General features: G+C 34.1%; 1 protein-coding gene and 1 long non-coding RNA gene across 2 annotated transcripts; both read left to right on the top strand.

Annotated features, from left to right (window-relative positions):
* Window positions 1-1,820: 1,820 nt before the first annotated feature.
* On the top strand, window positions 1,821-26,192 carry LOC149416886 (CLIP domain-containing serine protease B4-like). The gene is made up of 7 exons (XM_089641032.1): window positions 1,821-1,961; window positions 4,928-5,091; window positions 7,644-7,836; window positions 8,786-8,882; window positions 16,207-16,394; window positions 17,296-17,400; window positions 24,817-26,192. The coding sequence occupies exons 1-7, from the start codon at window positions 1,859-1,861 to the stop codon at window positions 25,131-25,133; spliced, it is 1,167 nt and encodes a 388-aa protein (XP_089497158.1). The 5' UTR covers window positions 1,821-1,858; the 3' UTR covers window positions 25,134-26,192.
* LOC149416887 (uncharacterized) lies at window positions 17,785-19,537 on the top strand. The gene is made up of 3 exons (XR_016303411.1): window positions 17,785-18,074; window positions 18,392-18,613; window positions 18,705-19,537. It is a non-coding gene; the product is annotated as an uncharacterized LOC149416887 (long non-coding RNA).

Genomic DNA, 26,192 nt, shown 5'->3' with positions numbered 1-26,192 from the left:
AAGAGGTAAAAATGTAATTTGTCTTTTTTTTTGTTGATAAAATGATTTCCTGGAAAGGAGGCCAAATAAGTTATAATTCTGAGGCAGGTAGTTTTCTCTCACCACATACAAAGTGTCCGGTATGTTAAGGGTGAAAACAGGAAAGGAGGCCAAATAAGTTATAATTCTGCGGCAGGTAGTTTTCTCCCACCACATACAAGGTATCCGGTATGTGAAGGGAGAAAACGGAAAAGGAGGCCAAATGAGTTATAATTCTGCGGCAGGTAGTTTTCTCACACTGCATATAAGGTATCCGGTATGTGGGGGGACAAAACGAAGAAGAAAAAGTGATTCTACTTGTTAGTATAAGTAAAAGAGTGCAATTTATTTTAGAAATTTCAGGTGGATTTTAGTTAAAAAAGTAGATTTTTTCATGAAATTTTTGTATGAATAGCGAAGTCCTCGTTCCTGAAACAGATGTGAACACAAAAAGGATAAGAATTAAAATTCACAGGTAGATAGTATCTTGATTCACATCTTCCCAGAGTCACGTCCTTTCTCATTCCATTGATTCAGTATGAATAAATCCCAACAGGGCAACGCAAACTTGCATACCTGTTCCTTAATGCACTCAATTAATGATTTATTAAAAAATACTGAGCTTTCTTTTTGTCTTTAACACGTTTTGTCGCTAAATATTATTTTTTAAAAGTAATATTAAAAAAATAAAATGAGTACCTCCGAACGTTTCTAACTTCGAATAAACATTTTTGACTCAATTGAGAAAAATAATGACTGGTACGAATAGTTATTTGAGCATTGTTACAAATTATTAAAATCTTGAAAAATGTTTAAAAAAACTCCGCAAAACCGTTTTTAAAATTTGCGTCTGGCATATGAGTGCATTCCGATTGTTGGTTAATTTTATTCCCGCGTTCCACGTTACGGGTCAAAAAACAAAAAGATTTTCATTAAATTTTCGTTGTGATAATACAGGGTGTCCGGGGATAAAGTGCACTAACTTTGGGAAGTGATTCTTATGATGGTAAAAGTAAAAAAGATAAATAACTTTTTTTCCCATACTAAAATATTTATAAAAACCACCCCCCGAAGTTAGTATACTTTACCCCCGGCCACCCTGTATAATAACAAAGATGGAGTCCTGAGTAACATGGATAGAAAGATTCAGAAAAAACAGTTAAATTTCTACATGCCTACCTATCCATTACTCGTTCATCTCGAAATATGAATTTTGTAATCCTGTTAAGAACGGGATTGCAGGCCGTTTCCTGATAAATTTTTAGACAATTTCTGATACATCGGAACACGTGTTTACTATATAGAAAAAAATGCCATAACCAGTCGAGCGATTTATGCCATGTTTGCAAAAACGTTTTGAGCGATTATTTGCCACGATGTGCCAAATTTATAGAACCTAAAATATGGGATAAACGGTGAAATATAGGTGGATTCATTGGCTTTAAACAAGCAATTTCATATGTTTCTTTATTCATATTTTCAGTAATGGTATTATTAAATAATATGGTAAATGTATACGAGTATATATCACACGCCACGGCGATGTTTGTGGCTAGTAATGTCGTTTATTTTTTTTAAATTCCAGTTTATCCTCGTTTTCTGAATTCTTGCGCCGGATTATTTACTTAATAAATTATTAAATTACGTCCTCAATTTGATAATTTGCTATTCTGAAATTTGCGGCTAAACTGAAAGAAAAACCTGTTCGCAGAAAAGCTGTCGAGTCGCAAGTTGCCATTGAATTATTAAAGTAATATTATCAACGCCTTCGTAAGATATGCTATTTAACCACGCGTAGTTGATTTCCAATCGACATAACTTATTTATTGGTCTCCTCAACATGATGTTCACCGGCGTCCCCAAAAATGGCGGAGTGTTTGTACAAATTAACGTCATATTTTTGGCAATTTTTGTAATTGCTTACGTGGAGGCGGCACCAGCATGTAAGTACCAAAAATATCAAATATATATTTTAATGTTCCTTATTTTAAATAATTTTTAATTTTAACTCCTTGCAATGAGGATATTTTTAAATCCTTCAAAAATTATAAAATGTATCAATTTTGTCGATCAATTTTAATATTCATTTTGTTTTACGGCGGAAGTAATCACGATCAAAAACAAATGAAGAATAATTATATTAGATAGTGGTAAATTAAATTAATTTCGATGATATGCTGAGTCGTAAGCAAAAAGACAGCTGACAAAAAATTACAAAACTATATTATGAGGAAATGTTCTCTATTACTTTCTAAACCAAATACCATAACATTTAAAAAAATGGTTTGGCTCAGGATTGAACCTTCCTCCCTAGGAACTGGAGTCAACCGTGCTAACAAATGAGCCAATTCCCAATTGGTTAGGACTGACTATTATTTCGTATATTAATTGCTTTCTTATTTGGTAATGTTTAATTGTTGTAATTATTTGGTAATGTTTTAAATATCCTTAATTTTAAATAAATTATAAATAATACACCTACTTAGTGTCTCTGTGTTGTTATTAAGTCAATTAAAGTTATTGTTCAGTTTTAAAACCTAAAAAAAGTTAACCTGAAACATGAGCTGTCACTTTTCAAAATAACCTAATAAATTTCGGTAATTATTTTGGATCGCTGGCCACGGATAGTGCGAAATATTTTTAAGTAAAACCTTTTGATTTTCCTTAATTATTATAAAAAGGAAACTGACTGCATTTGGGAAAAAAATTAATTTGAATTTTTAATTTTTAATTACCTAAAATGGAAGTTCGCTTTCGTTGTGTGAGATGACAGCCAGAATAATTTTTTGCTGATAACATTTTCTTATGTTGGTATTCCTGATACCATATGAGTGGATTACCATTTACTCTACGCAAATACTAGATAGGTACTATTAATAAAGATATTTAGGCATGTTCTATAAAAAAGATACATAAAAAAAAACTGTTAGGTTGGGTCATTATAAGTTACGTTGGGACAGGTTATTTTAGGTTAGGTTAGATTGAGTTATTATAGGTTAGGTTAGGTTAGTTTGGGTTATTATAGGTTGGGTCACGAAAGGTTATTATAGGTTAGGTGAGTTTGGGTTAGGTTAGGCTAGGTTAAGGTAGGTAAGGTTAGGTTATTATAGGTTAGATTAGGTTAGGTTGAGTTATTGTAGGTTAGGTTAGGTTATTATAGGTTAGATTAGGTTAGGTTGAGTTATTTTAGGTTAGTTTGGATTATTTTAGGTTAGGTTAGGTTAGGTTAGATTAGGTTATATAAAATAATAATCATTATAATAATTAATTTATTCGATTGTCTCTTGCCGTTCGTTGTCCCGTTTACAAATTAATCGTCCAAAATAATGAACTTATCGGGGGACGTGCGAAAAATATTATTATGTCGTGTAATTGGTGTCTTTAAAGTTATTAGAAAGGAGGAAGTTTAATTAGAATGGTTGAGGAGTCACAACGTAATCCAGCAGGAAAAAAATAGAAAATTTTTGAAATGGAAAAACTGAAATAGTCACAGACGTAAAATCAGGATGTCAAGTAATTCTGAACAAAGGTTTGTTTACATTTTATTATAAATTATTTCACAGTTTTCATTTCAATTGTTTTCTTTACGGGCAACAGCCACTCCTTTAAAAAAAAAATTGAAGATGAAACATCAACTATTAAACTACACAAACATTTTTTGGCAAAAATAGGCTCGAATTTAGCAAACCAACTAATCATACCTCAAAAATTTAACCCGAACATAAACAAATAACATAAATATAATATATTTATTCTTAATATATAAAAATCACGTGTCTATGTGTTCGTAAACCCTCCAAAATCTCCAAAACCGCCAAATTGATTTCAATGAAATTTTGTGAATGTGAGCCAAAATGTTCCAAAATATTCATCTGAATAAGTGAATATTCATTTAATTAAGTAAATATTCATATGAACAAGTAAATATTTATCAGAATAAATATTTATTCTTTGTATTACTATGTAACAATTTATAGACATTTTTGATAAAACTCAACAAAACAAAAAAGTAAACATTCACCTGAATAAGAAATTATTCATCTGAATAAGTAAATATTAATATGAATAAGTAAATACTTTTTTTAAATTATATTGGGTTCGTAAGCATAAAAGGTATCTTATTTCAAAATATGACTATTGTATATAGCTGCCCTTTTGCTAATGACTGCAGATTAGGTGATGTAAATATTAAAGTTGTCCACATTCCGTATTTTGACGGATTTATAACATATTTCCCTTGAACACTGTGAGTTTCTAAGCACTTTAAAGAAATTCCCACGATATAAAGAAATCGCCATCTGTTATATTGTTTTGTTATTTAACATGTTAAAGGTATGCAGTTTTTTACAGTGTTTCTTTAAATGCTACTTTAGACATTTTTCGAGAGACATTTGCTCTGTTTTAAATAGGAAGTTCTGTATTAAATATTTTCGTTTACGCCTGTTAATTTTCTAACATCCGCATTTGCATATGTCACTTTCAAAACCATCTTCTTCTTCTTTTTTAATTGGGAACCTCAAGTGCTCTGGGTCCAGTGAAAGTAAAGAAAATTTCATTTTGAAACTTTAAATTCGTGGTGGAATTTATAATTTTGATATAACCACTTTTTGGCGAAATTTTTCAAGTAAACGTTTTACAGAAAGATTAGAATTACTTACATATTTATCCACATATTATCAGCGCCCCTAAATTGATTTTTTTTTAGTAAAATGGCGCTATAAAAATTATCAAATAATTATTAATATACTAAGTAAACCAATTTTTTAATGAACGCTTGTGAACATAAAATATAAAAAATAATAATATAAAAAATATACATTTTCCACGTTGCCAATGTGAATAGTACCTACTTTGCATATTACACAAATAAATAATTTAATTTATAAGCTTGTTTTTTCTAAATGCGTAGCTGGAGATTCGGATTGCGTCGATTCGAGGGGAAAACCTGGCCGCTGTATTGAACTTAGATCTTGTGCCGAGGCAGTGGCCTTATTGACCCCTGAAATTAAATCAACAGAAAAAGTCTTCCTTCGAAACTCTCAATGTGGCGATTCAGGCCTTACTTTTATCAAGGTAACTTTATAAAATATAAACATATTACCAAGGTTTATAAGGAAATATAATTTAATAGCTACACATTGTGGAGACTTATGGCCCAGTATATCAATTGATTTTATCCTCGGCTTGGTTGGAATGTCGAGCTTAGGGCGGCTTGGAACATAATCTGGATATAGGTCGTAAGCCCAGATATCACCAATATTACACGTATTGTCTATGATTTTAAGGAACTTGTATATTTTTTTTTCTTTTTGAGACCTATCTACTGTCTTTACGAGTGGTACATGCTGCCTACTATTATCGCAAGATCGCGATCTTTCAAAATGTGAGCAACAGTGCAGTTTATTCTTAGGCGAGTTTAATTCAAAACTTTTTTTTGATAAATTTCCCCACTTCAATCAGCATGGTGCTATGTGCGGGGATACTAATTTTAAATAGTATTTGTTTTACTAGAGTCAGTGCACTCTTCAATTAATTATGACGAACTAACCGCTGAAAACAAACTGTTCTGACATTGAAAAATCCCTCTCACAAAACCTTATCGAACTATTTTAGATTGATTATCAAAAAACAACATCAACATTCCTCATCCTTCGATAAATTTAATAGTCCATACTGATAAACATAGACAATTTACGTAAATTTCGGTGAGATGGAAGTATGTAATAAACATCAGATTTGATATGTCGAATTGCTAGCGCCTTGGCGCCTCAAAAACAGGAACTAGTCTGCGGCTTGTTGAGGCTTGAGCGACTGTTTTAACCCGCTTAAATTTGAGCGAGGAATGTCGTGCGTAGCGAGGATACGGACCGACTGATATACCGGGCCTATCTCACTGAAGATCGCTCATGTTATTATAATAATTTGCGGCACGTTCACGAGATTTTTCCACCTCTGCCAAGCCTGATGGGGATAAAACATAACGGAAGGACACCCCTTTCCATTCCGCACTGCGGTTTCCAAATGAAGGAACCAAAGATCCGGAACAAGGAGGTTCTCCGGGTCTTGAACGAGTTCAAAATCCAGAGCCAAAAGAAATACCTGCCCTGGTCATTTAGGGTGTTCTGCAGAATTAGCCGTGGTGCTATCAAAATTATTTAAACTCTCACTGAAAAGTGGAAAGGTGATCGGGCGATCGTCTATCCAATCCCTAAGATGGGGGACCGTTCCGATGCTTCCAATTACCGCCCCATAGTAATCACTTCTATACTCTAAAAGGTATTGGAAAGGGTGGTTAGTAACAAGATGCTCACATACCTCGAGAATAGCAACATCCTAAGCGATCGGCAATATGGATTTCATCGAAACCGATTGTGAGACAATCTGCTCGGGTACGTAACGCATATTTGGGGGACGTACTTGGAAAGTTTTGGAGACACTCAAACCATCGGTTGGATTTCTCCAAAGCCTTTGATAGGGTCTGGTACCGGGAGTTTATCGGAATGTTACCTTCGTATGGGATCCATGCAACCTTGCATAGTTGGATTGTGGACTTTCTAAGAAGAAGAACAATTAAATTTGTAGTTGACGGCTCTTCTTCCTCTCCACACCAAATCAATGCGGGAGTGCCACAAGGATCTGTGCTGTCGTCGAAGCTGTTTTTGTAGCACATCAAAGATCTCGTTGAATGTGCACCAATTCATTGATACGCTGACGACTTCCACTCTTGATTTCCGTACAGCTCGATAAGTTTTAAGTCAAAAAAGTTGACCACCACCTTGAGAAGGTTCGTGCCTGGGGTAATGCCAACCTGGTCAGTTTCAACGTCTCAAAAACCCTATCGTGTCTAATTTTGGCAAAGAGGGAGATCGATGACTGTCTGGTGCAATCTGATGGAAGCACCCTCCCCAATAAAGACTCCATTGAAATGCTTGGAGGAAGTATATCATACCGGCTCAAGTATCGGGGCTCTATATAAGCCCGAGTAAATTCGGCTTCCAAGAAACTGGGCGTCTTGTAAAGGGATAGTAGATTATTCAACAGTAACCAGCTGATATCCTTATAGAAATCTCAAGAATGCTCAGCAAATGAATTTGGGAGCCACCTCTGGGATTGAATCCTACTTTATTCTGTGCAAAGGAGGGCAGTCCGTCTGATTGACAATCAATCGTTAAAAAACCAATTGCCATTTCTAATGCATAGACGCAATGCGGGCGTATTGAGTTTGTTCTACAGGTAGTTTAATGGAGCCTGCTCAAAGGAGCTAGCAGCATTGTTTACCGGTGCACCGGTGCATGTGCGAACACGAGCGTACACGAGCGTACTCGAGCGGAACATCCGTTAACAGTTGTTGTTGGCTTCATAAGAACAGGCCGCTACTTCGACTCGTTTTGTATAAGACGGCTCGTATGTAGAGTTGCCGGCATCTGGTTTTACTCCTTCATATTATCCGGGCCTCTTCAAGACCCGCATTAATAAATCCCTTCCTTCACCCCCATAACCAGGGTTCTTCCAAACCTTCCTCTGCTCTATCTTCCCCACCACTTCATTAAGCCTTACAACAAACCCATGTGCAATAGATTTGCTTTAAATTTTTTTAAACTGAAAATGCTTTATTTATATGACAGATTTGTTGCGCCATAAATCAAAAACGACCGGATCCTTTCAAAAATGTGAAGGAAGAAGCTTGGGAAGAAGTAAATAATCCTCTTATACCGTCTACTCAAATCTGCGGTACGATCATTGATGACAAGATCGTTGGAGGAAAAGAAACAAATTTGGATGAGTTTCCATGGATGGCTCTGCTGCAGTACACAAAAGGTAAGAAACGTTATAGACAGATATTTAATTTTTCTTCTAAAAAAGTAATTATGTCAACAACCGAACAATAATCTAAGATTTTCAATTAAATCCAAATCCTTTAACCCGTCTTTGGGCCTAGACAAAATATCTTCCTTCAAAATATTCCCTTTTATATATTTATATTTTTTTAGTTGGATTCCTTACTCCAGTATTTGTTTAATTATTTAAAAGCTTGCCGCCCGCCACAGACACTCTTATTTATATCGAACTTGGTTATAACGATCACGGCAATACCGAGTTCACGGCTATAATGAGCAATTTAAAACGATATTTTAGTTCAGGCTTATCTTCATATAATTGTTGACTGTTATAACGAGGTCAACTCACTGATATACCGAAATAAATAATTTTGTCAACACAATTTCTGATTACATTTATGAGTCGTTGGGTCTGAAAAATATTAAATATTTTAACTTTCAAGAATGATTAAATATGACGCTCATTTTTCTGATTGGATCCTTAAACCGGCATTATTTCATTATTTACTTTAACTGCCTGCCCACCACATACGTTCTTCCTTATACATTTTATGTGCCTTAGTCCCCGGCATTGCCCGGGCTCTAATCAGAGGTTTTTGAAATCAGGTAGATTGTAATTTTCCTCTTATCCTGAACGTCAGGTATGCGAACATGAAGCGACCTTTATCTTGTTTTGCAGATCATGCAAAATTTTTCTTGCAAAGTTTTTGGGTTGTAGTGACTGTCAATCCATACTGGTGCCTAAGAGGGCAGTCAAATAAACTATTACCGAGGTCAAGGCAGCTTCGCCAATCGCAAGAAGTGGAATCTTTACTGTCCGATAATATTTTTGGGCATTGAATCAACTCGATATTTTCATCGAATCGTAAACTTGTCTAAAAAATTCTAATATAAAATATTTAAAAAAATATTTTTTCTGTTTTTTTTAGAAAATGGAGTAAAAGATTTTCTCTGTGGAGGGGTTTTAATATCAGAACGCTACATTCTTACTGCAGCCCACTGTGTTCCTACTTCTAAAACAAAACTGTGAGTATAATCCTCCTTCACCATAGCAAGCTGACTAACTACCAAGCCGAAGGTCGCAGGTTCAAATACCAGCGTTGGTAAGTAAATTTTATTTGATTCAATTGTGTTATTTCACAAATAATCCAATCAAAATAATATATATACATATATCATATTTGCTCCACTTTCCAGAGTGGAAGATTCTCTGAGTATCGCCCAGGTGTAAGACCACCATTCAGAATTGAAACGTTGCTTGAAACGGTTTTGGCCGTGTTTGATGACCAGATCTGTATAGCCAGATCTGAATAAACCTACCACCTCATCCTCCCCACTACCTTCAGCCTCACAACAGACCTCAATTGGGGATGCCATAGTCTCACTGGCTCCAGACGGTTGGGAGCAGTTGTGACTCTTTGTCTTTTACACAGATTTTCTGTGTTTTACGCAAATGCACAACCATTGTGTTTTATAACAGAGCAGCCTATTACTAAGGCGACACAAGACAGTAATAACGGGGATTTTATTACTGTCTTGTGTCGCCTTAGTAATAGGGCGACACAGTTTTATAACAGAGCAGCTAAAAACCTCGAGTAAAAAATCCCCATTATTACTGTATTGTGTCGCCTTAGTAAAAGGCTGCTCTGTTATAAAACTGTGTCGCCCTATTACTAAGGCGACACAAGACAGTAATAACGGGGATTTTTTACTCGAGGCTCATATTTTAATTAATTCCGACGAATTCGTAACTATAACATTTTTTTTCAGACCATTACCCGCGGATTTTCGATGGATATATTTAAGATTAATAAAAATAGTACCATTTTTTACATAAAACACATTAGTAAATTAGTGGTATGCACGAGATTTCATTTTTCTAGACGATGAATGAATAACTTCTCGAGGAATCCATTTACAAACATCAGAGATTTTAGTAATAATTAATTAATATAAGCCCCGCGCAAAGATCAATTTTCTAGGCCTGCTAGAGCAAATTCGACCGAAGATACGTCCAATGCGACGCACAGTGGGCTGAAAATCGCCTTTCATAGACATAGAGACTTGAATTTTCAAGGGTATTTTTTTTGGCTAGAAATGGATTCTGCTGATCATTACTATGCTATAAAATGTCGTACGAAGCAATTGCGTGTACAAATGAAGGAGTAATAATTTTTTCAAGAAAAAATTGTATGGCGCTGACATTAAAAATGAGGCTATCTCTGGAATCGTAATGTTGGCCGTTCTATCCTTACACACAGATAATACTACTATTTATTTGTATTTTTTTGACATACTTCATATTGTGGCGGAAGGTGCGATTTTTTTTTTAAAAATCCTCAAAGTTGAAAAAAACCCTTTTTAATGTTGATGATTCATTTTAAGGGCCTTCCTTACTAGCGATCTCAATCGTTGTATGAAGAATCATGAATTGTCAGATTCAAACGACAATCTAAGTTATTAATCGTCAAAATATCGATAATGTAGCCACGCTTGGCTATCGTAAATACATTTTTCTGTCGAGATATATGTTTTTACTAACAATTTATTTTCGTTAAATACTATATAATGAACATCTAAGAATTCTCCTACTCATTCGGCTCTATGAGGTGGCCGTGAATGCACGCTTTCTACGGTCCGTCGTGTCAATATTTTTTCAAAGTTCGAAATTCCGCGTAATTATTACACTTCCATGAGACGTTTCAACAATATTCCACTCTATGCGTTGCGCGTAGGGACTATAATAGTGTGTCGCCTTTTTTTATGTTTCATCTGTGCGTTTCCGTCGAAGCTGTGTAGTGTCAAATAGTATTATTAAGAATCAATTTATTGTTAACATTTTTTTGGGTTTCTAGGTAATAAACAATTTAATATTATTAAGAATTAATATATTGTTAACATTTTTTCGGGTTTATAGGTAATAAACAATTTTATATTATTAAGAATTAATTTAATGTTAACTTTTTTTCGGGTTTCTAATAAATATGCTTTTAGGCTTGCAGTGTAAATAAAATATTGTAAACTAGACAAAGCATACTCATATGTAAAGCATTTAAGCATTAAAATGAATCTTCAACATAAAAAAGTTTTTTTTTCAACTTTGAGGATTTTTATAAAAAAAATCACAAGTTTCGCCACAATACGAAGTATGTCAAAAAAATACAAATAAATAGTAGTATATTTGTGTGTAAGGATATAATGGTCAACCTTATAATTCCAGAGATAGCCTCATTTTTAATGTCAGTTCCATACAAATTTTTCTTAAAAAAATGATGACTCCTTCATTTGTACACGCAATTGCTTCATACAAAATTTTATAGCATATTAATAATCAGCAGAATCCATTTCTAGCCAAAAAAAATACACTTGAAAATTCAAGTCTCTATGTCTATGAAAGGCGATTTTCAGCCCACTGTGCACAGTGTTTTGGCTTGCAGTGTAAATAAAATATTGTAAACTAGACAAAGCATACTCATATGTAAAGCATTTAAGCATTAAAATGAATCATCAACAAAAAAAAGATTTTTTTTCCACTTTAGGATTTAAAAAAAAAAAATCGCACCTTGCGCCACAATATGAAGCATGTAAAAAAATACAAATAAATAGTAGTATTATCTGTGTGTAAAGATAGAACGGCCAACCTTATGATTCTAGAGAAAGCCTCATTTTTAATGTCAGCGCCATACAAATTTTTCTTAAAAAAATTATAACTCCTTCATTTGTACACGCAATTGCTTCGTACGACATTTTATAGCATAGTAATGATCAGCAGAATCCATTTCTAGCCAAAAAAATTACCCTTGAAAATTCAAGTCTCTATGCCTATGAAAGGCGATTTTCAGCCCACTGTGCGACGGGGCCGTGCGTCGTAAATATTTTACACGCCTTCTTTACTTACGTCGTTAAGATTTCTATTTTATTTTAGGGTATTGTGTCGTCTTTAGTGGCAGTAGGTATCTACATTAGTCTGTGCCATATTAATGAAAACCGTGTCAAATATCTTTCGATTTCTGAATACCTGTGACTAACTAAATCAGATTTTCAGCCGAAACCGAATTGCAGCCTCTGTTCTAGGTTCCTCCATAACCGAAACTTATTCATAAGATTTTTTTAAATATTCCTGTATTAAAATGTAACCCGAAAATAGGCGATTTTTATTTTTGTAAGAGTCGATTATAGATGGTGTTAAATAAAATGACCGATGAAAGAAAAATACGGCAATTTAACAAGAAAATTGTTTTACTATTAGCGCTTTTTGGTTTGGTAATAAATAGTTCTTCATGATATATTGTGCTTTAAAATTGTGAGTCAGCACACATCTCAATCTGAATATAACAAAATAGTGAATATGCTCATAATACAAGACTAACTTCAAACGATGGTCATGTTTTCCCAGATATCTAAATTACTACAGTCAAAGAACCTTAGAATACAATGTCCCTAAAGCTGTGAGTCAGCACACATCTCAATCTGTATATAACAAAATAGTGAATATGCTCATAATACAAGACAAACTTATACGATGGTATTGTTATTCCCAGATATCTAAATTACTACGGTCAAAGAACCTTAGAATACAATGTCTATATCGTCTGTGAGTCAGTACAAATCTCAATCTGAATATAACAAAATAGTGGAACATGCTCAAAATACAAGACTAACTCGTAAAGAACGTCGTAAAGAACCAAATAATATCGAACTGTTTGCACATTATAAAAGATACAGAAATTGGTGTTCTAAAATTATAAAAACGACCAAACAGACATATTATAAAGGGAAGCTTCACGAGGTAAAAGGAAACATAAAGCAAGAATGGAAAATAATAAAACAAGCATTGGATTTGCAAAAGGAATCAGTGCCCATAAATAAACTGAAAGTAAATAATAACATTGTATCCATAAATGATAATCCAACAGTCATTACTAACCATGTGAATAATTTTTTTAGTGATATAGGTCAAAATTTTGCTAATCTTTTGTGTAGTGCAAATAACACCAGTGAAGAATCTTTAGTAAAAAATTATAATCCAACACAATCTATGCAAAATGCCTGCTTTGAATTCAAACCAACGAATTGTAATGAAGTTTTAAATGTGATTAATGAGCTAAAATCAGGTTTTTCGAGTGGAAATGACAATATAAGTGCAATGGTCTACAAACAAAATGCTTCTGAACTAGTAATACCTATTACACACATTGTAAATGTTAGTTTTGAGAATGGCTTGTTCCCTAATCATTGCAAAAATTCCAAAGTTATTCCTTTATTTAAAGGAGGAGATAACAAAGATGTAAATAACTATCGACCTATCTCCTTGCTAAATACGTTATCAAAAATAATAGAGAAATTAGCTAAAATTAGGTTGATGTCTTATGTAAAAAGATATGAAATTCTCTCAGATAATCAATTTGGCTTCCGAGAGAACATGGGAACAAGTGATGCTGCATTAAAAATGATCACCACAGTCGTAGAAGCTCTTGATACTGGCAATAAAGCAATGGCCGTCTTTTTAGACTTGTCTAAGGCATTTGATACCGTATCCCACGGTTTACTCTTAAAAAAACTCAGTTCAATGGGTATTGTTAATAAATCTTTAGATTGGTTCAGATCATATCTTGAAAATAGAACACAGAGAGTAATAATTAATGATCACATTAGCTCAAATAAATCAATTGTATATGGTGTTCCTCAAGGTAGTGTTCTGGGTTATCAAACAAATCAAAACAAAAAACAACTGCATTAAGAACATTAAATCTTGGCTTAAGGAATTACCGGAAAAAGAACTTACTAGCATATTTAAAACATCGTCGTAGAAGTTTCTGGAAACCCTTACCCAAAACATGAAGTCGAACCATAGAAGTCGCTGAAAAATTATTCAAAACCTAGTCCCCCTCAGCACAGGATCTCCTAGTGAGGAGGACTATAAAAATCTATATCAATTAATCATATAAATATATATAATTCTTATAAAAATGTTTAAAATGTAATATAGTATAGTAACTAAAATGCAGTGCGTTGACCCAGTAGATACAAAATAGGTAGATATATGAATATACCATTACCAGTAAGTTTTATTTCTAATACTTATCTTTAAAGTATTACTTGATTTGATACGTATGATATTGAAAATAGGGTTAATTCAACTGAAGTAGTATATGTATTAAAACTAGGTTTTATTTCCAACTATTTTCTACGGTACCTACCTACATATGTAGTTATGCGATTGCATAATATTGTTTGGCTTTCATGTATTTGTTTTCATGGTTAACGGAGGAAGAAAGTCCTGACTATTGTTTAATTTTAGAAATGTTATTAAATTCACGAGGTAAATTTCAATTGAAAAATCATAGGTAAGGATATCAAAAATAACCTCGCTTTTTTCCTAAAACAATACGCTCAATTCACAACATGACATTATGAAACTGACAAAAAGTAACTGAAAAAATATTAAATATGTTAAATTATACCCATGTAATAGAGAATTAGACAATAGAATAGAAATTATGAACAAAAACATGATTTGAATCGCACATCACAAATCAAAATTAATTTGGTTCGTGGCACTTTTTGACCATCAATCACAAACAGTTTAGTGTAGTGTACTGTAGTTTAGTGTACTTTGGCATAAATTTTAACATTTATACATGGAACATCGATGATAAACATAAACTCCTGATAGTTCTTAGTTGATTCTTTTCCCTGGAAATTTAAACAACAGAAAATTATCGCTTAATGTTATAAAAAATATATGCGTTTTCTGACTGATTCATTCGAACGACCCTGTAGCATATAAGTACGTACAATGTACACGGATAATTAAATATCACTAACCCTTGTTTTTTCTGAAAATATATGTCCCACGTACATTTTTGATGTCGTAATTTGTGTTTTCTAATAAAAAAAATTTCCAAGGGTATTCCTCCCCATTTTTAAGCGAGGAATTTCTTTAAAATGTTATTAACTAGACAGGCGTGGACTAAACGTCCGCTTGCCGCCCTGTCGCAGCGGATGAGCGGAGAATGACAAAATTTCGGCTTGCGCCGTGGTAATCACAAACAACGAACAAACGCGAATCGAAATTAATTACTATTATATACTTTAAGAATATATTATTTGGTCATAAATTATTTCTTATGTTTTTATAATGTCTTGGTAAATTATTTTTGTAAATAAATTGGAACTATACCAATTTGTAAGACCATAAATAAATAATCAAAATGAGGGATTTTCATCACAAAACGCGTGCTCGGATTTATTTATTAGTATTTTTTTTTAAATAAAAACAAAATTCTTAAACATATTTTTGGTAGATAATTTATTGATTGTTTATACTGTTTAATTATATGATTTGAAATATTTGTTGTATAATACAAATTCACCTTTGAAAATGCAACAAATCTGCGCATCGACCAACGGTAACATTTTATTATGATACGAAAATAACATTATTTTTCAAAATTTAACGACTTGCTTTGGTAGATAAAATAACGATCTTTCGAAATCAATTTTTGTTTTTTTGAAGAAATGTGTCTAAAATTGGCCTAAAAATGACAAATTTCTGTCAACAGAAAAAACAAAGACAAGACAAAGTCTACCTATTTCGCCTTAAACAGTGTTCCTTGAACTTTTTCGATTCAACATTCATTTTTGTTGTTTTTTTATTTACGTATTGTTCACTTTAATTTTTTTCCTTTTGTCTGTGAATTAAAAATAATAATGCTAATTAGTAATATATGTTGAGATCCATAAAATTAAAATGATTAAATATAAGAACCCGTTGACTATCCAGCAATTTAACGGCACTTCATTGCAATTATTTAAGAATATCAAAAAATAAATAAATACTCAAATATGATTTAAGATTTTCATGGCCAAAAGTATTTTTGTTATTTGTTTTTGGGTGTTATGCCATGTTGCGCTAACACGGCAACACGGCATAACACCCCAAAAACAAACAACAAAAATAAATACTCGTATTTAAGTATATAGGTATGTTAAAACTAATAATTTAATAATTCTAGTTTTTAATAGTCTAGCTAGATAATAGCCATGTAATAACTTATTTTTATTGAAACGATAAACATTGAATTTAAAAAAAAATGAAAACTCTAATTAATGATAATTTTGTTATTCTAGAGGCGTACACACACATGCCGGAGTATAGCCGAACGTGATCCAACAGGTCACGAACGCAGGTTTCGGCAACTGTTGGCCGAAACTCATTTATTGTCCGAAACTCGTTTATTGGCCGAAACGTCGCGTCGCGTCGGTCGGTCATATACTCTAGGTATTTTTTAGGACCTCTTTCTCTGATCTCGCGATAAAGTTTTTCAGTTATTATGTTATTTTTCAGCACTGGTATTCGTCTAGGCGAGTATGATTTGAGGTTTGAAATAGACTGCCTCGATGGAGTATGCTCCGATGAACCTCAAGACATTGCTGTGGAGACTATCACTATTCACGAGAACTATATTTCTTCCGATATCGCACAGAAGAACGATATTGCCCTGGTGCGGATGGAGCGCCCAGTTAAATATTCTCGTAAGAATAATCTTACTTTATTATTTATCCTCAAAATTTCCTCAATTCATTCCTTTCCGAATCGCTGATTCCCAATGATTCGGATTGCGCGCGACTCCTGACGCCCACGACCAATAATCTAGAATTGATGATGCCCAATGATTCGGATTACGCGCGACTCCTGAAGCTCACGACTGATAATCTGGAATTGATGATGCCCAATGATTCGGATTACGCGCGACTCCTGAAGCTCACGACTGATAATCTGGAATTGATGATGCCCAATGATTCGGATTACGCGCGACTTCTGAAGCTCACGACTGATAATCTGGAATTGATGATGCCCAATGATTCGGATGACGCACGACTCCTGAAGCCTACGACTGATAATCTGGAATTGATGATGCCCAATGATTCGGATGACGTGCGACTTCTGAAGCCCACGAGTGATAATCTAGAATCTTGATTTTTCACCGGCTCAAGTCCTCGATGTTGCCCGGGATTTTTACAAAGTTTTTCGAAATTTCATGAGGAAAGTAACCTTACTCTTGTTTTGACGGTCAAGTGTGCAAAATTTCATCAATCTCTGAATGATTTCTGCTTTGCCGCCCGCCACCACAGATACTCTCCTTTAAATAAATAAACTTTAGAAAAGAACAATTTTTATCCTACCCTAAGATTTCTAGAACAGACATTTCAATATTTAAGAAAAAAAACCAGTTAAGTTTTCAGATATTTTGGGAGATAAAAATGGGTAGGTACAACAGTTTTTTAATGTCTTTTTAGAGGAAGCCTCCATCCACTGGTGTTTTCAATTTTTAAATGTGTATTAACATATCCTTCGCTATCTGCCGCTTGTAAAATAATCATAGGTTGAGGTATACATTATTTCTTTTCTAAAAATGCTTTATTTTGTTTGCAGACTTCATAAGTCCAATTTGCCTCCCGCTGATAAGTGAAGAAGTGTCCAAGAGGTCCCACATTGGAAATGAACTGGTCGTGTCTGGATGGGGAAAAACAGAAACCGGTAATTACTATACACCATGATTTATAAATAATACAACTCTTAGCATGGAAGCGATTACGTAATGAAGATAATAAGGAACATATTATTAATTACCAACCACGGTAGAAAAAAAATCCGTTATCTACTAAGATGAATAATTACTAGACCTTGTAAATGGTTATCTATTCCTGTTTTTATTCAGTACGCGACATAATGTCATGATGCCCCAAGTGATTTCATGAATGTGTTTGTTGTTGTTGTTAAATATATTTTATATCTAGCAGTTCTGTGAACAGTATTAGACCCCGCGTCAAACAGTATGTTTCTAATTTTCACTTGTTAAATGAATCTAAACCAAAATTTCGTCTGAAATTACAAGAATTGTAAGTAGGTATTTAAATATCCACCCACGTATTTAATAATAAATTATAAATATTTTACGTAAAATTTTTAAAATTTTAAATAAAGAATTTTACAATTTGTCCAAAGAAATGCCGTTATTTCAATAACAGTACACGGAGAAAAATGAGTAGAGTCACGTGGGGTAACCGTACGCGGAGTGTAAGTGTTCGCAGTGACGTTTCCGACAAGATTGTGCCTGTTAAGCGCCCGCGGGTTCCTTAATTCAGTAGCCTTCTAGATCGCGCCGAAGAGGGAAATGTGTACAGTGGATGCTGATTTATCAATAAAAACTGGTAGGCAAATTACTTTTTTTCGTGCTTTTCTTAAATTTTTCATCTCAGTTACCGATGTGTGCTATTGTGTAACCAGCTGTGTCAGAGCGACGTGGTCTATGATAATTTTTAGTGAAATATTGTTAGTTAGACGGGTGCAAAGTGATAATTCTAATAAAGATAACCACTAATCTGATTTTTAAAGTTTATTGAATTTTGGTGTGATGGGGTAAGTGTGCTGGGGTAAGCGTTCGCAGTTGGATGAGTGCGAACACTTACCCCGATAGATAAAATTGATTTTATAGCATAATATTTCAACTCTGGTTATATTTTTACAGTGAAATATGCCGCGTGTGTACGTGAGAAAGCATCCAGAGAGGTCAGTTTGCAACCAAGAGCAGATTGAAACTGCAAAAAGGCTTGTGAAAGAGGGGAAGAGTCAGCGGGCTGCTGCAAATATTGTTGGGATCAGTGAAGCCACTCTGCGTAAACGCCTAAAACTAAAATTAATAGCAACTTCAATAGGGAGATATCGTCCGACATTTACACCAGATAAAGAAGTAGATTTTTAGATAAATAGGTACTCAATTTATCGTGCAAATGTCATTTTTTCTGAAACTATTGATCTGAAAATTATTTATTTATTTTCAGGCCGAAATCGTTGATCATTGTAAAAAAACTGACGAAATGTTCTACGGCCTGAATATGCAGACAATGAGAAAAATTGTTTACGAGTATGCTGAAATCAACAAGATCGAGAACAGATTTGACAACATTACAAAAACGGCTGGCAAGGATTGGGTGTATGGATTTCTAAAACGTAACTCTGTTTTAGCTTTAAGACAGACTACTCCCACAAGTATTGCGAGAGCTATTGGGTTTAACGTTGTTCAAGTTCGGCGGTTTTACTCAAACTGAAAAATTCTTGCAAGTCTGAAATAATTACCTCAAGTCCTTATAAAAAAAACTTCAGCAGAAGCAGAGAGATGCAGATGCAAAAATTGTCCAAAAATCAATATTTAAAACCATGGAACTCGGACGACCACCTCTTTTCAAGAAAGTCACACCACAAAGAATCACCACAAAGCGTAAGGCGGGAGATTCCAGCGTGCATAACTGTTTAAAAAGAACACAAACACAGGCTTCTAAGGACTATTTTTGCCTACAATGCAAGGAGAAATATCGAGATCCACCAAGAAGAAGATTAGATAGAATGTATTGTGTTAAAGCATGGTGGCATGAGAACTGCGCAGACTACGATAAGGGGCAATTTAAGTGTGATAATTGCAATGGGGGGTAACTCTTCGCGGTGCGAACACTTACCCTACGGTATGCGTATACTTACCCCGCACACGGGGTAAGTGTACGCAATCGACATGCATGTAAACTTTTTGATTTATATAACTGTTTGATTTATGAACCATGTGAGGTTTTTATGGTTGTTTGAGATGCCTTAATAATCGATCATATTAATAAACAAAAAACATGAGTAAAATACCTGAAGTTTTTTAATACAAAAATCCCAATGTAAAAATTGCGCACGGTTACCCCACGTGACTCTAATGCTAATTTACTAGAAATCTCTCAAAATTATTGTAAATCCCGTTAAAAACGGGATCGGAACACATTTTCATGCACCTGCATTTGCTATGGATAATATATGACGACGAAATGCGAAAATGTGAACGTGTGTTCCGACATCGTGGTCAAAAGTAAACCTATAAATTCTTAATTTTTCTATTTACATATACGCCTAAAAAGGCTTTTACATAAAAGTGATAAATGATGTAGTGTACACTGTTGGTCAGTGAGTGTGTCTGATAGCTGATTGTGTATGTATTGCAGAAGAATGTTATATTTTGTCTTGTATTCCTAGTCGGCACATGGAATTTATTAGTGACAACGATGGCAGGACTATCAATTAAGTTGTTAATGACTCTGTGTAACACAACCAGGTCTGAAATAATTCTCATGTCAGACAGTGTTATTAGATGCAATTGATTCATCAAACTGACATAATTAATGTAATCAATAGGATTTCTGAGCTTAAAATTGACTCACAAATTTACGTGCTATTAATCAGCAGTTCTCAATTTTAATTTTTTATTAAGAAGTTAATAAAAAATATTAGTCGAATGTCACTTTTAAGTATTATATATGAAAGTCACTAGTTTTAAGTCTTATGTGTAAGTCACTAGTTATTTAAAATCTTTGGTGTAAGTCAGTTATTTTAATTTTATTATAATATATTTATGTCAAGTGATTTTTTACAAAAACGGAGCTACCTAAATCAACAAATTTAAAAAAATGATTACTTCAACTTATTTCAGGCCCGTAAGTAATAGGTATCGTACTATTTATTATTTCGATTTGATACTTCGTAGTATTCATACTATCATATATTCGAAGTTCACCACGATCACTCTAAATCTGGCGATCTAGAAAGGTAGAATCCAACACTGCCACTATCTTGAACTGGAACGTAATAAACAAATCGAAATGCGAAATGTTAGTGATATTTATTAATATGAGAAATCAAGTAATTGGCTGGCAGGAAGAACAAAACAAAATTCGAATCTGTGTTGATGACAGGTGGTAGATGACAGGTGGATGTTGATGACAGGTAGCTAGTATTATGCCAATTCGGTATTTCATATTCAAACAAAGGGATTCAATTATTACAAAACTTTTTATTTTTCCCTGTCTTCTGTTCTGTTCCATGTTTCGTTTGCATTTATTAGTATTATCCTCTTCTTCAATGACGGTATAACCTTCAAAATAAGTTAAAAATAAAAAGTTGTTTCTGAATATTCATTTATACCAAATGTTCCCAAACTTTTTTGCCACGTAGACCACATATCGATTTTTTTTCCTATTGTGATTATCACTTCTGTTTTGTGGAAAGATTATTTTCCTTACCTACCCAAAAACCGCGTGAAGATACGTAGTATCCATTTCTGTATCCAACTTTGTTCTTAACAAGAATGCTCGATTTCAACACGTGGAAAAATATTTTTTGGTGCGCTCTGGAATTATGCTTAATTCACTTATAATGAAAGAGGTTAACTTATATGTCGCTAACAAGTACGAGTATACTCGTGGGAGATCCCATGCACTATTATAATAATACTCCTGGAACGAGCACTTTTGCATATCAACAGAGCGTCTCAACTGTTCGATTCTGCACTGACCATCGACATTTTTAACTTCACTTACAGACAGTTTACTTTGCTTTATGCTTTTTTGACGCATATCACAAAATAGTTAAATTGTCTCCATGATCTTTTATTGTTTATGTACCTCAAATTTGTAATCTTCTCCTTAATATATTGGTGTATAACCGTTTTACGGAGAACACGAATAAACGAAAATAATAACAATATATTTTCCCTGTATTTACACTATGCAGACAGGGGTGCCTCTGTGAAGTGTTACACAAAATAAAACTGAAGTCCATGAAGCAGGATAAGCAACGGTAATTTCTTTCTCAAGCTAGAACTGTCCCTTAAGTTCTTCGTTAGTGCTTATTCCGATCAGTTCTTCTTGTCGTAGGACATCTGATTCTTCAACGTTCCATTTCTGTAGTTAAACGTACTCAAACCTAGTTTGAATACTGTGTGAATTACATTTTAATTTTGAACCTAGACAAAAACGTAATTACCCTGGACGATTGTCAACGACAAGTAGTGGGAGCGATCTGAGAAAATTCGCACCTTCGAATTCGCACGAACCATTCGCACGTAGACTATATATATATCCCTCACAATACAATTTCACGAAAGATCATGTCGATGAAATCCACGGTGTACTCCGCGCAAGGTGTATTATGTCATTTACGGAACTCCTGATTGTTTATGATGACTTGATGGAAATGGTGGTTCGCTCGCGTATACCCTCAATTTTTTTTCTCGATGCCATGCAGTGACAGTCCGAAATCGACCCTGGGTGTCCATAAATACCACTTTGGGAACCATTGATTTAAACTTTAAAAAGTCAAGGTATCCCATATAAATAAAAATCAGATATGTTTAACCGAGACACTATCTAAGTTATAAACCAATTTCATTAGAAACTTTGTTTCCATTTAAAAAGGTAGATGACAAAAATATGGGAAAAATTAGTTGCAAGTTGATATTTCTAATTCTAATTTGATATATGATATCGACAAATATGACCCTTAATAAATAGGCCCCAATGGTCGAGTGGCTTAAGGCGTCTGTCAGGGCAAGACAAGAGATACTGGGTTCAATTCCTAGTTATGATTTGATTTATTAGTACCTATTTATTATCTTCTTCTTACCTATGATATAAAATTATTTACATTATAATATTTGGCCTATTGATTGTCTTATATTTAATTAATAATCAAATAATTATCACGTTTGGTACTTTTTATAACAAAAATATTTAGCCATCAATTTATTTTAAAAAAAAATCCTTTGCCAGAATCAGAAAAATCATCCTAGTATATCAATTAAATGTCAGGACGAAAATAAAAATACCGATCAAACATTCTAGGGGTCAAACTACTAATCTACAAATAGTTACACAGCGTGACGGGGTTTTCCACAACACGAAGAACTCTCGGCCTATATCAATTAACCTTTCAGTACTTTCATGACATTTGTTCGGTTTGCAATGTTTTCTGTGTATTTCAAATGCGCTAAATACATATATTTTTTTTAATTTTCCGTATAATCAAATACTGTTTTAGAAACTAGATAAAATTAACTTTTAGATGGATGCATTTAAAATAAAGATTAATATTTCTAAATAATTAAGAAAATATATATGCAACGTGAAAATTTTGTCAAAAAAGCTAACCTCATTTTTAATTAAATTTTGACTCGAATCATAGAAAAATTGAGAGAACTCGATATTCCGAAAACACGTTAGTTTTTTTGTGGATTTTTTAAGAAAACTGTATCTTCACTTTTACCTCGTTCATATAATAAAAAATAATTTTCAATATTGATCGGAACGATAGCGGCGCGAAATATGAATTATTCATTTTGGCTATTTATAGGATTTAATTAATGGTATCAGTAAAAATATTTAAAGAAAACTGGAAAGAATTATTATTTTTATTTGTAACTTCAAAACAATTATGTATTTCCGGATGATAGAAAAAATATATAAACATACTTAAAAGATAAAATATGACATTTTGACCCTTCGGACGCTGGAGGGGTTAGGATACGTGTTATGATACATGTAAAAAACACGGTTATTCTCACAAAAATCAAACACACTCGAACCCGATTACAAAAAAAAATATCACAAAAGACTATAGGAATCCTGATCTATTACATATCCACCTCCAATCCACAATCCACAAACACCTCCAAAAGCCATTAGACAACCGGTTTGTATCGAGCGATCGAGTGTTAAATTAATTATCTGTAATTCTCCATCATAGCACGGGCTACAAGGAGGTACAGATTTTAATGACGGAAAAAGGAGAATTTTAATGTTGTAGTTAGGTTACTCGTAACTAGGGAAATATTGTCTATCTTCGTCTGTCTGTTGGATTCAGAAAAAACGGCATGTTCATGTGGGGCATGTTCAATTCAAAATTTCAATATCCCCTGTAAACTGGCTTTAGTCGTGTATGGTGAGCTGATCTAATAGCCAGGTACTTTTCAACTATCCTTATCCAAATCTCCTTCCCATCTCCACTTCCTTTAGCTTCAATATACTCTAAGTGGGTATGCCATAATCCCACTGGCGACGGAGAAATGGAACTGTCAGGTCTTTAGCAGTCATGGCTCAGTACTAAACTTCCGGAGTGGAAGATACTCTCAGTATCGACCTGGTGTAAGACCGCCATTCAAAATTGAAAGGTTCTTTGAATTGGCTTTTGGCCGTGTTTGGTGACCAGATCTGAAAATCCAAGTACTTCCCCACCTTCCTCTACCCATATCCTTCCCCTCCCCCCTACCTTCATCCTCATAACATACCTTATTTTGGGATGCCATAGTCGCACTGGCTCGAGATGGTAATAAAACTGAAGAATACCTTTCATTATTCTGTGTATAGCTCTGACGTCAGCGTGATGGGGGAGAAATGTATTTTTCGATTCTCCAATCCAGGCCGCTCGCAATCGCCGCCGAAAGTACATATATTGATAGATGTTCTTATTTTTTAGTCTCGTCCAAGGTACACACTTAGATACGCCAAACGTCAAATCGTTCGACACACTTGTTGTTCCAGTGGAAAGACTTCGTATAGAATCGATCCCCAGAGGCTCGAATCCTAGTAGGGGCGTGCTTTAGAGATGTACATAATAATACCTATATCAAAGATCACATTTTAATTAAATGCGATGATGTCATTTGATTTAAGTGCACACCATTAGTGGTGGTTTACACGCAATTATTTATAGTATAATTCGTACTTTTAGCAATGTGATGTAAATAATTAGTTGTTCTAGTTCTACCGGTAATTGATCCCATCGGCACCGGTGCACAGTCGGGAAACGCGCGCCCAAAATATGTACGCAGTTGAAATTTGTCACATAGGAACGGGTCGTTTCTACGACTGAGATCAACAGCTCGGCTGAGGATTGATTTGCCGACGTAATTAACTTGATTGATTTGCCGACTTGTTAACTGCCATTAACATAGCGAATTCCATACATTGCAATCTGTGCCATTGTGTTCTTGAATTTGATTCGGTACAATGGCATCGAAATTGTTAAATTACGGATCGTGTATCGGCTCTGATTTATAGGAATATTACAAATTTATTTGTATTATTACAGAAAAGGACTCTAAAGTGAAGCTAAAAGTGAGCGTGCCCGTCGTCCAGCCGTCCGTATGCCAGAAGACCTACAAGAGGCTGGGGGTGGGGCTCGCCCCCACCCAGTTCTGCGCTGGGGGACGCGCGGGCACGGATTCCTGCAACGGGGACTCCGGGGGCCCCCTCATGGCCAAAGAGATCGAGGGCGTCAGTGGCAACTGGTACGTTCGGGGGATCGTCAGCTTCGGCCCGAGAAACTGCGGGACACTAGGAATCCCCGGAGTCTACACAGATGTCTCCAAATACGGAAAATGGATCGCCGAGAATATTAAACCTTAGATTACTTTTAATTATTATTTATAAATTACTAAGCTACATCGGCTTATTACAAACCTGCCAAATAATTAAATATTTACCATTATTTCATTCAACAATTATTGCTTATTACATTTTTTCACCCGTAAACAACCTATGAAATAAAATATAAATAATTATTTATTTATTTTTAAATAGTTTTTTTGTAGATTTATACAAAATTCTTTAGTAAAAAGGTTTTGTAATTTTTTCCACAATATTTTATCTCTCCAAGACATTCATATCACCTCTAATAAGAAATTGTCAATATTGATAAAATATAATAATTATGTTGACTTGCCGTACGTATGTAAATTATTATTTAATAACAGTAACGGGTATTTCCGAAGATCCGGAAAGACCAGAGAAATAATGTTGATGTTTAATTCAACGGTCAGTTGTCTATAGTATAGAAAGTAATATAGTCTATAAAACACGATTAGCTTTCAAAGCAATAAATTGTATTGATTGTCTTGTCGACTGTGAATTTCAGGGATCTGGAGTTTACTTTTGTAAGTGATATAATTACTGAGTGATTGAAAAATATTTGTGAGACGTGTAGAGAAGCCGACAACGTACCTATGTAGGATAGGTGAAAACACAGATCACATTCGATTCCAGATGTACGTGTCATCTTTCTGGATTTTATGAAAAACTTCGTGTAAATCGATCATGATTATACAAATTTACAAATGATATTGTTTTTTTGGCACCTCTTTTCCATTTAATATGACTTGGCATTAATTTTTTTTTCCACGTAGCAGTCTATTTAGTCTGCTACTCAGAATAATTATTTTTGAAGTGGAGACGGAAAGGAGCAGTGGGGGAGGATGGTTCGGTGGTAACTAGTTATTCACATCTAGTCAATAAATACGTTAGGTTCTTCCACGGTTTTTCCAAATCTTTCTTTTCCCTTTCAACTTTCCATATTTTATTTTTCAGAATGAAGAATTTCTTTCTTCGATATTGTGTCCATTTTTGCCTCCGGATTGTTCTATGATCCGCAATTGTATTAAATAAAATAAAACTTTGTTTACACCACTA

Source organism: Hesperophylax consimilis, chromosome 16 (genome assembly GCF_061612785.1).
Source record: "Hesperophylax consimilis isolate HC1 chromosome 16, BYU_Hcon_1.0, whole genome shotgun sequence".
NCBI classification, from domain to species: Eukaryota; Metazoa; Arthropoda; class Insecta; order Trichoptera; family Limnephilidae; genus Hesperophylax; species Hesperophylax consimilis.
This window is presented reverse-complemented; position numbering and strand designations above follow the sequence as displayed.

Excerpts from the sequence above, each read along its gene's own strand:
- LOC149416886 (XM_089641032.1), top strand. The coding sequence starts at position 1,859 with ATGATGTTCACCGGCGTCCCCAAAAATGGCGGAGTGTTTGTACAAATT. Across the intron at positions 5,092-7,643 it reads CAGGCCTTACTTTTATCAAG|ATTTGTTGCGCCATAAATCA; the intron begins GTAACTTTATAA and ends TTTATATGACAG. Across the intron at positions 16,395-17,295 it reads GCGCCCAGTTAAATATTCTC|ACTTCATAAGTCCAATTTGC; the intron begins GTAAGAATAATC and ends TTTTGTTTGCAG.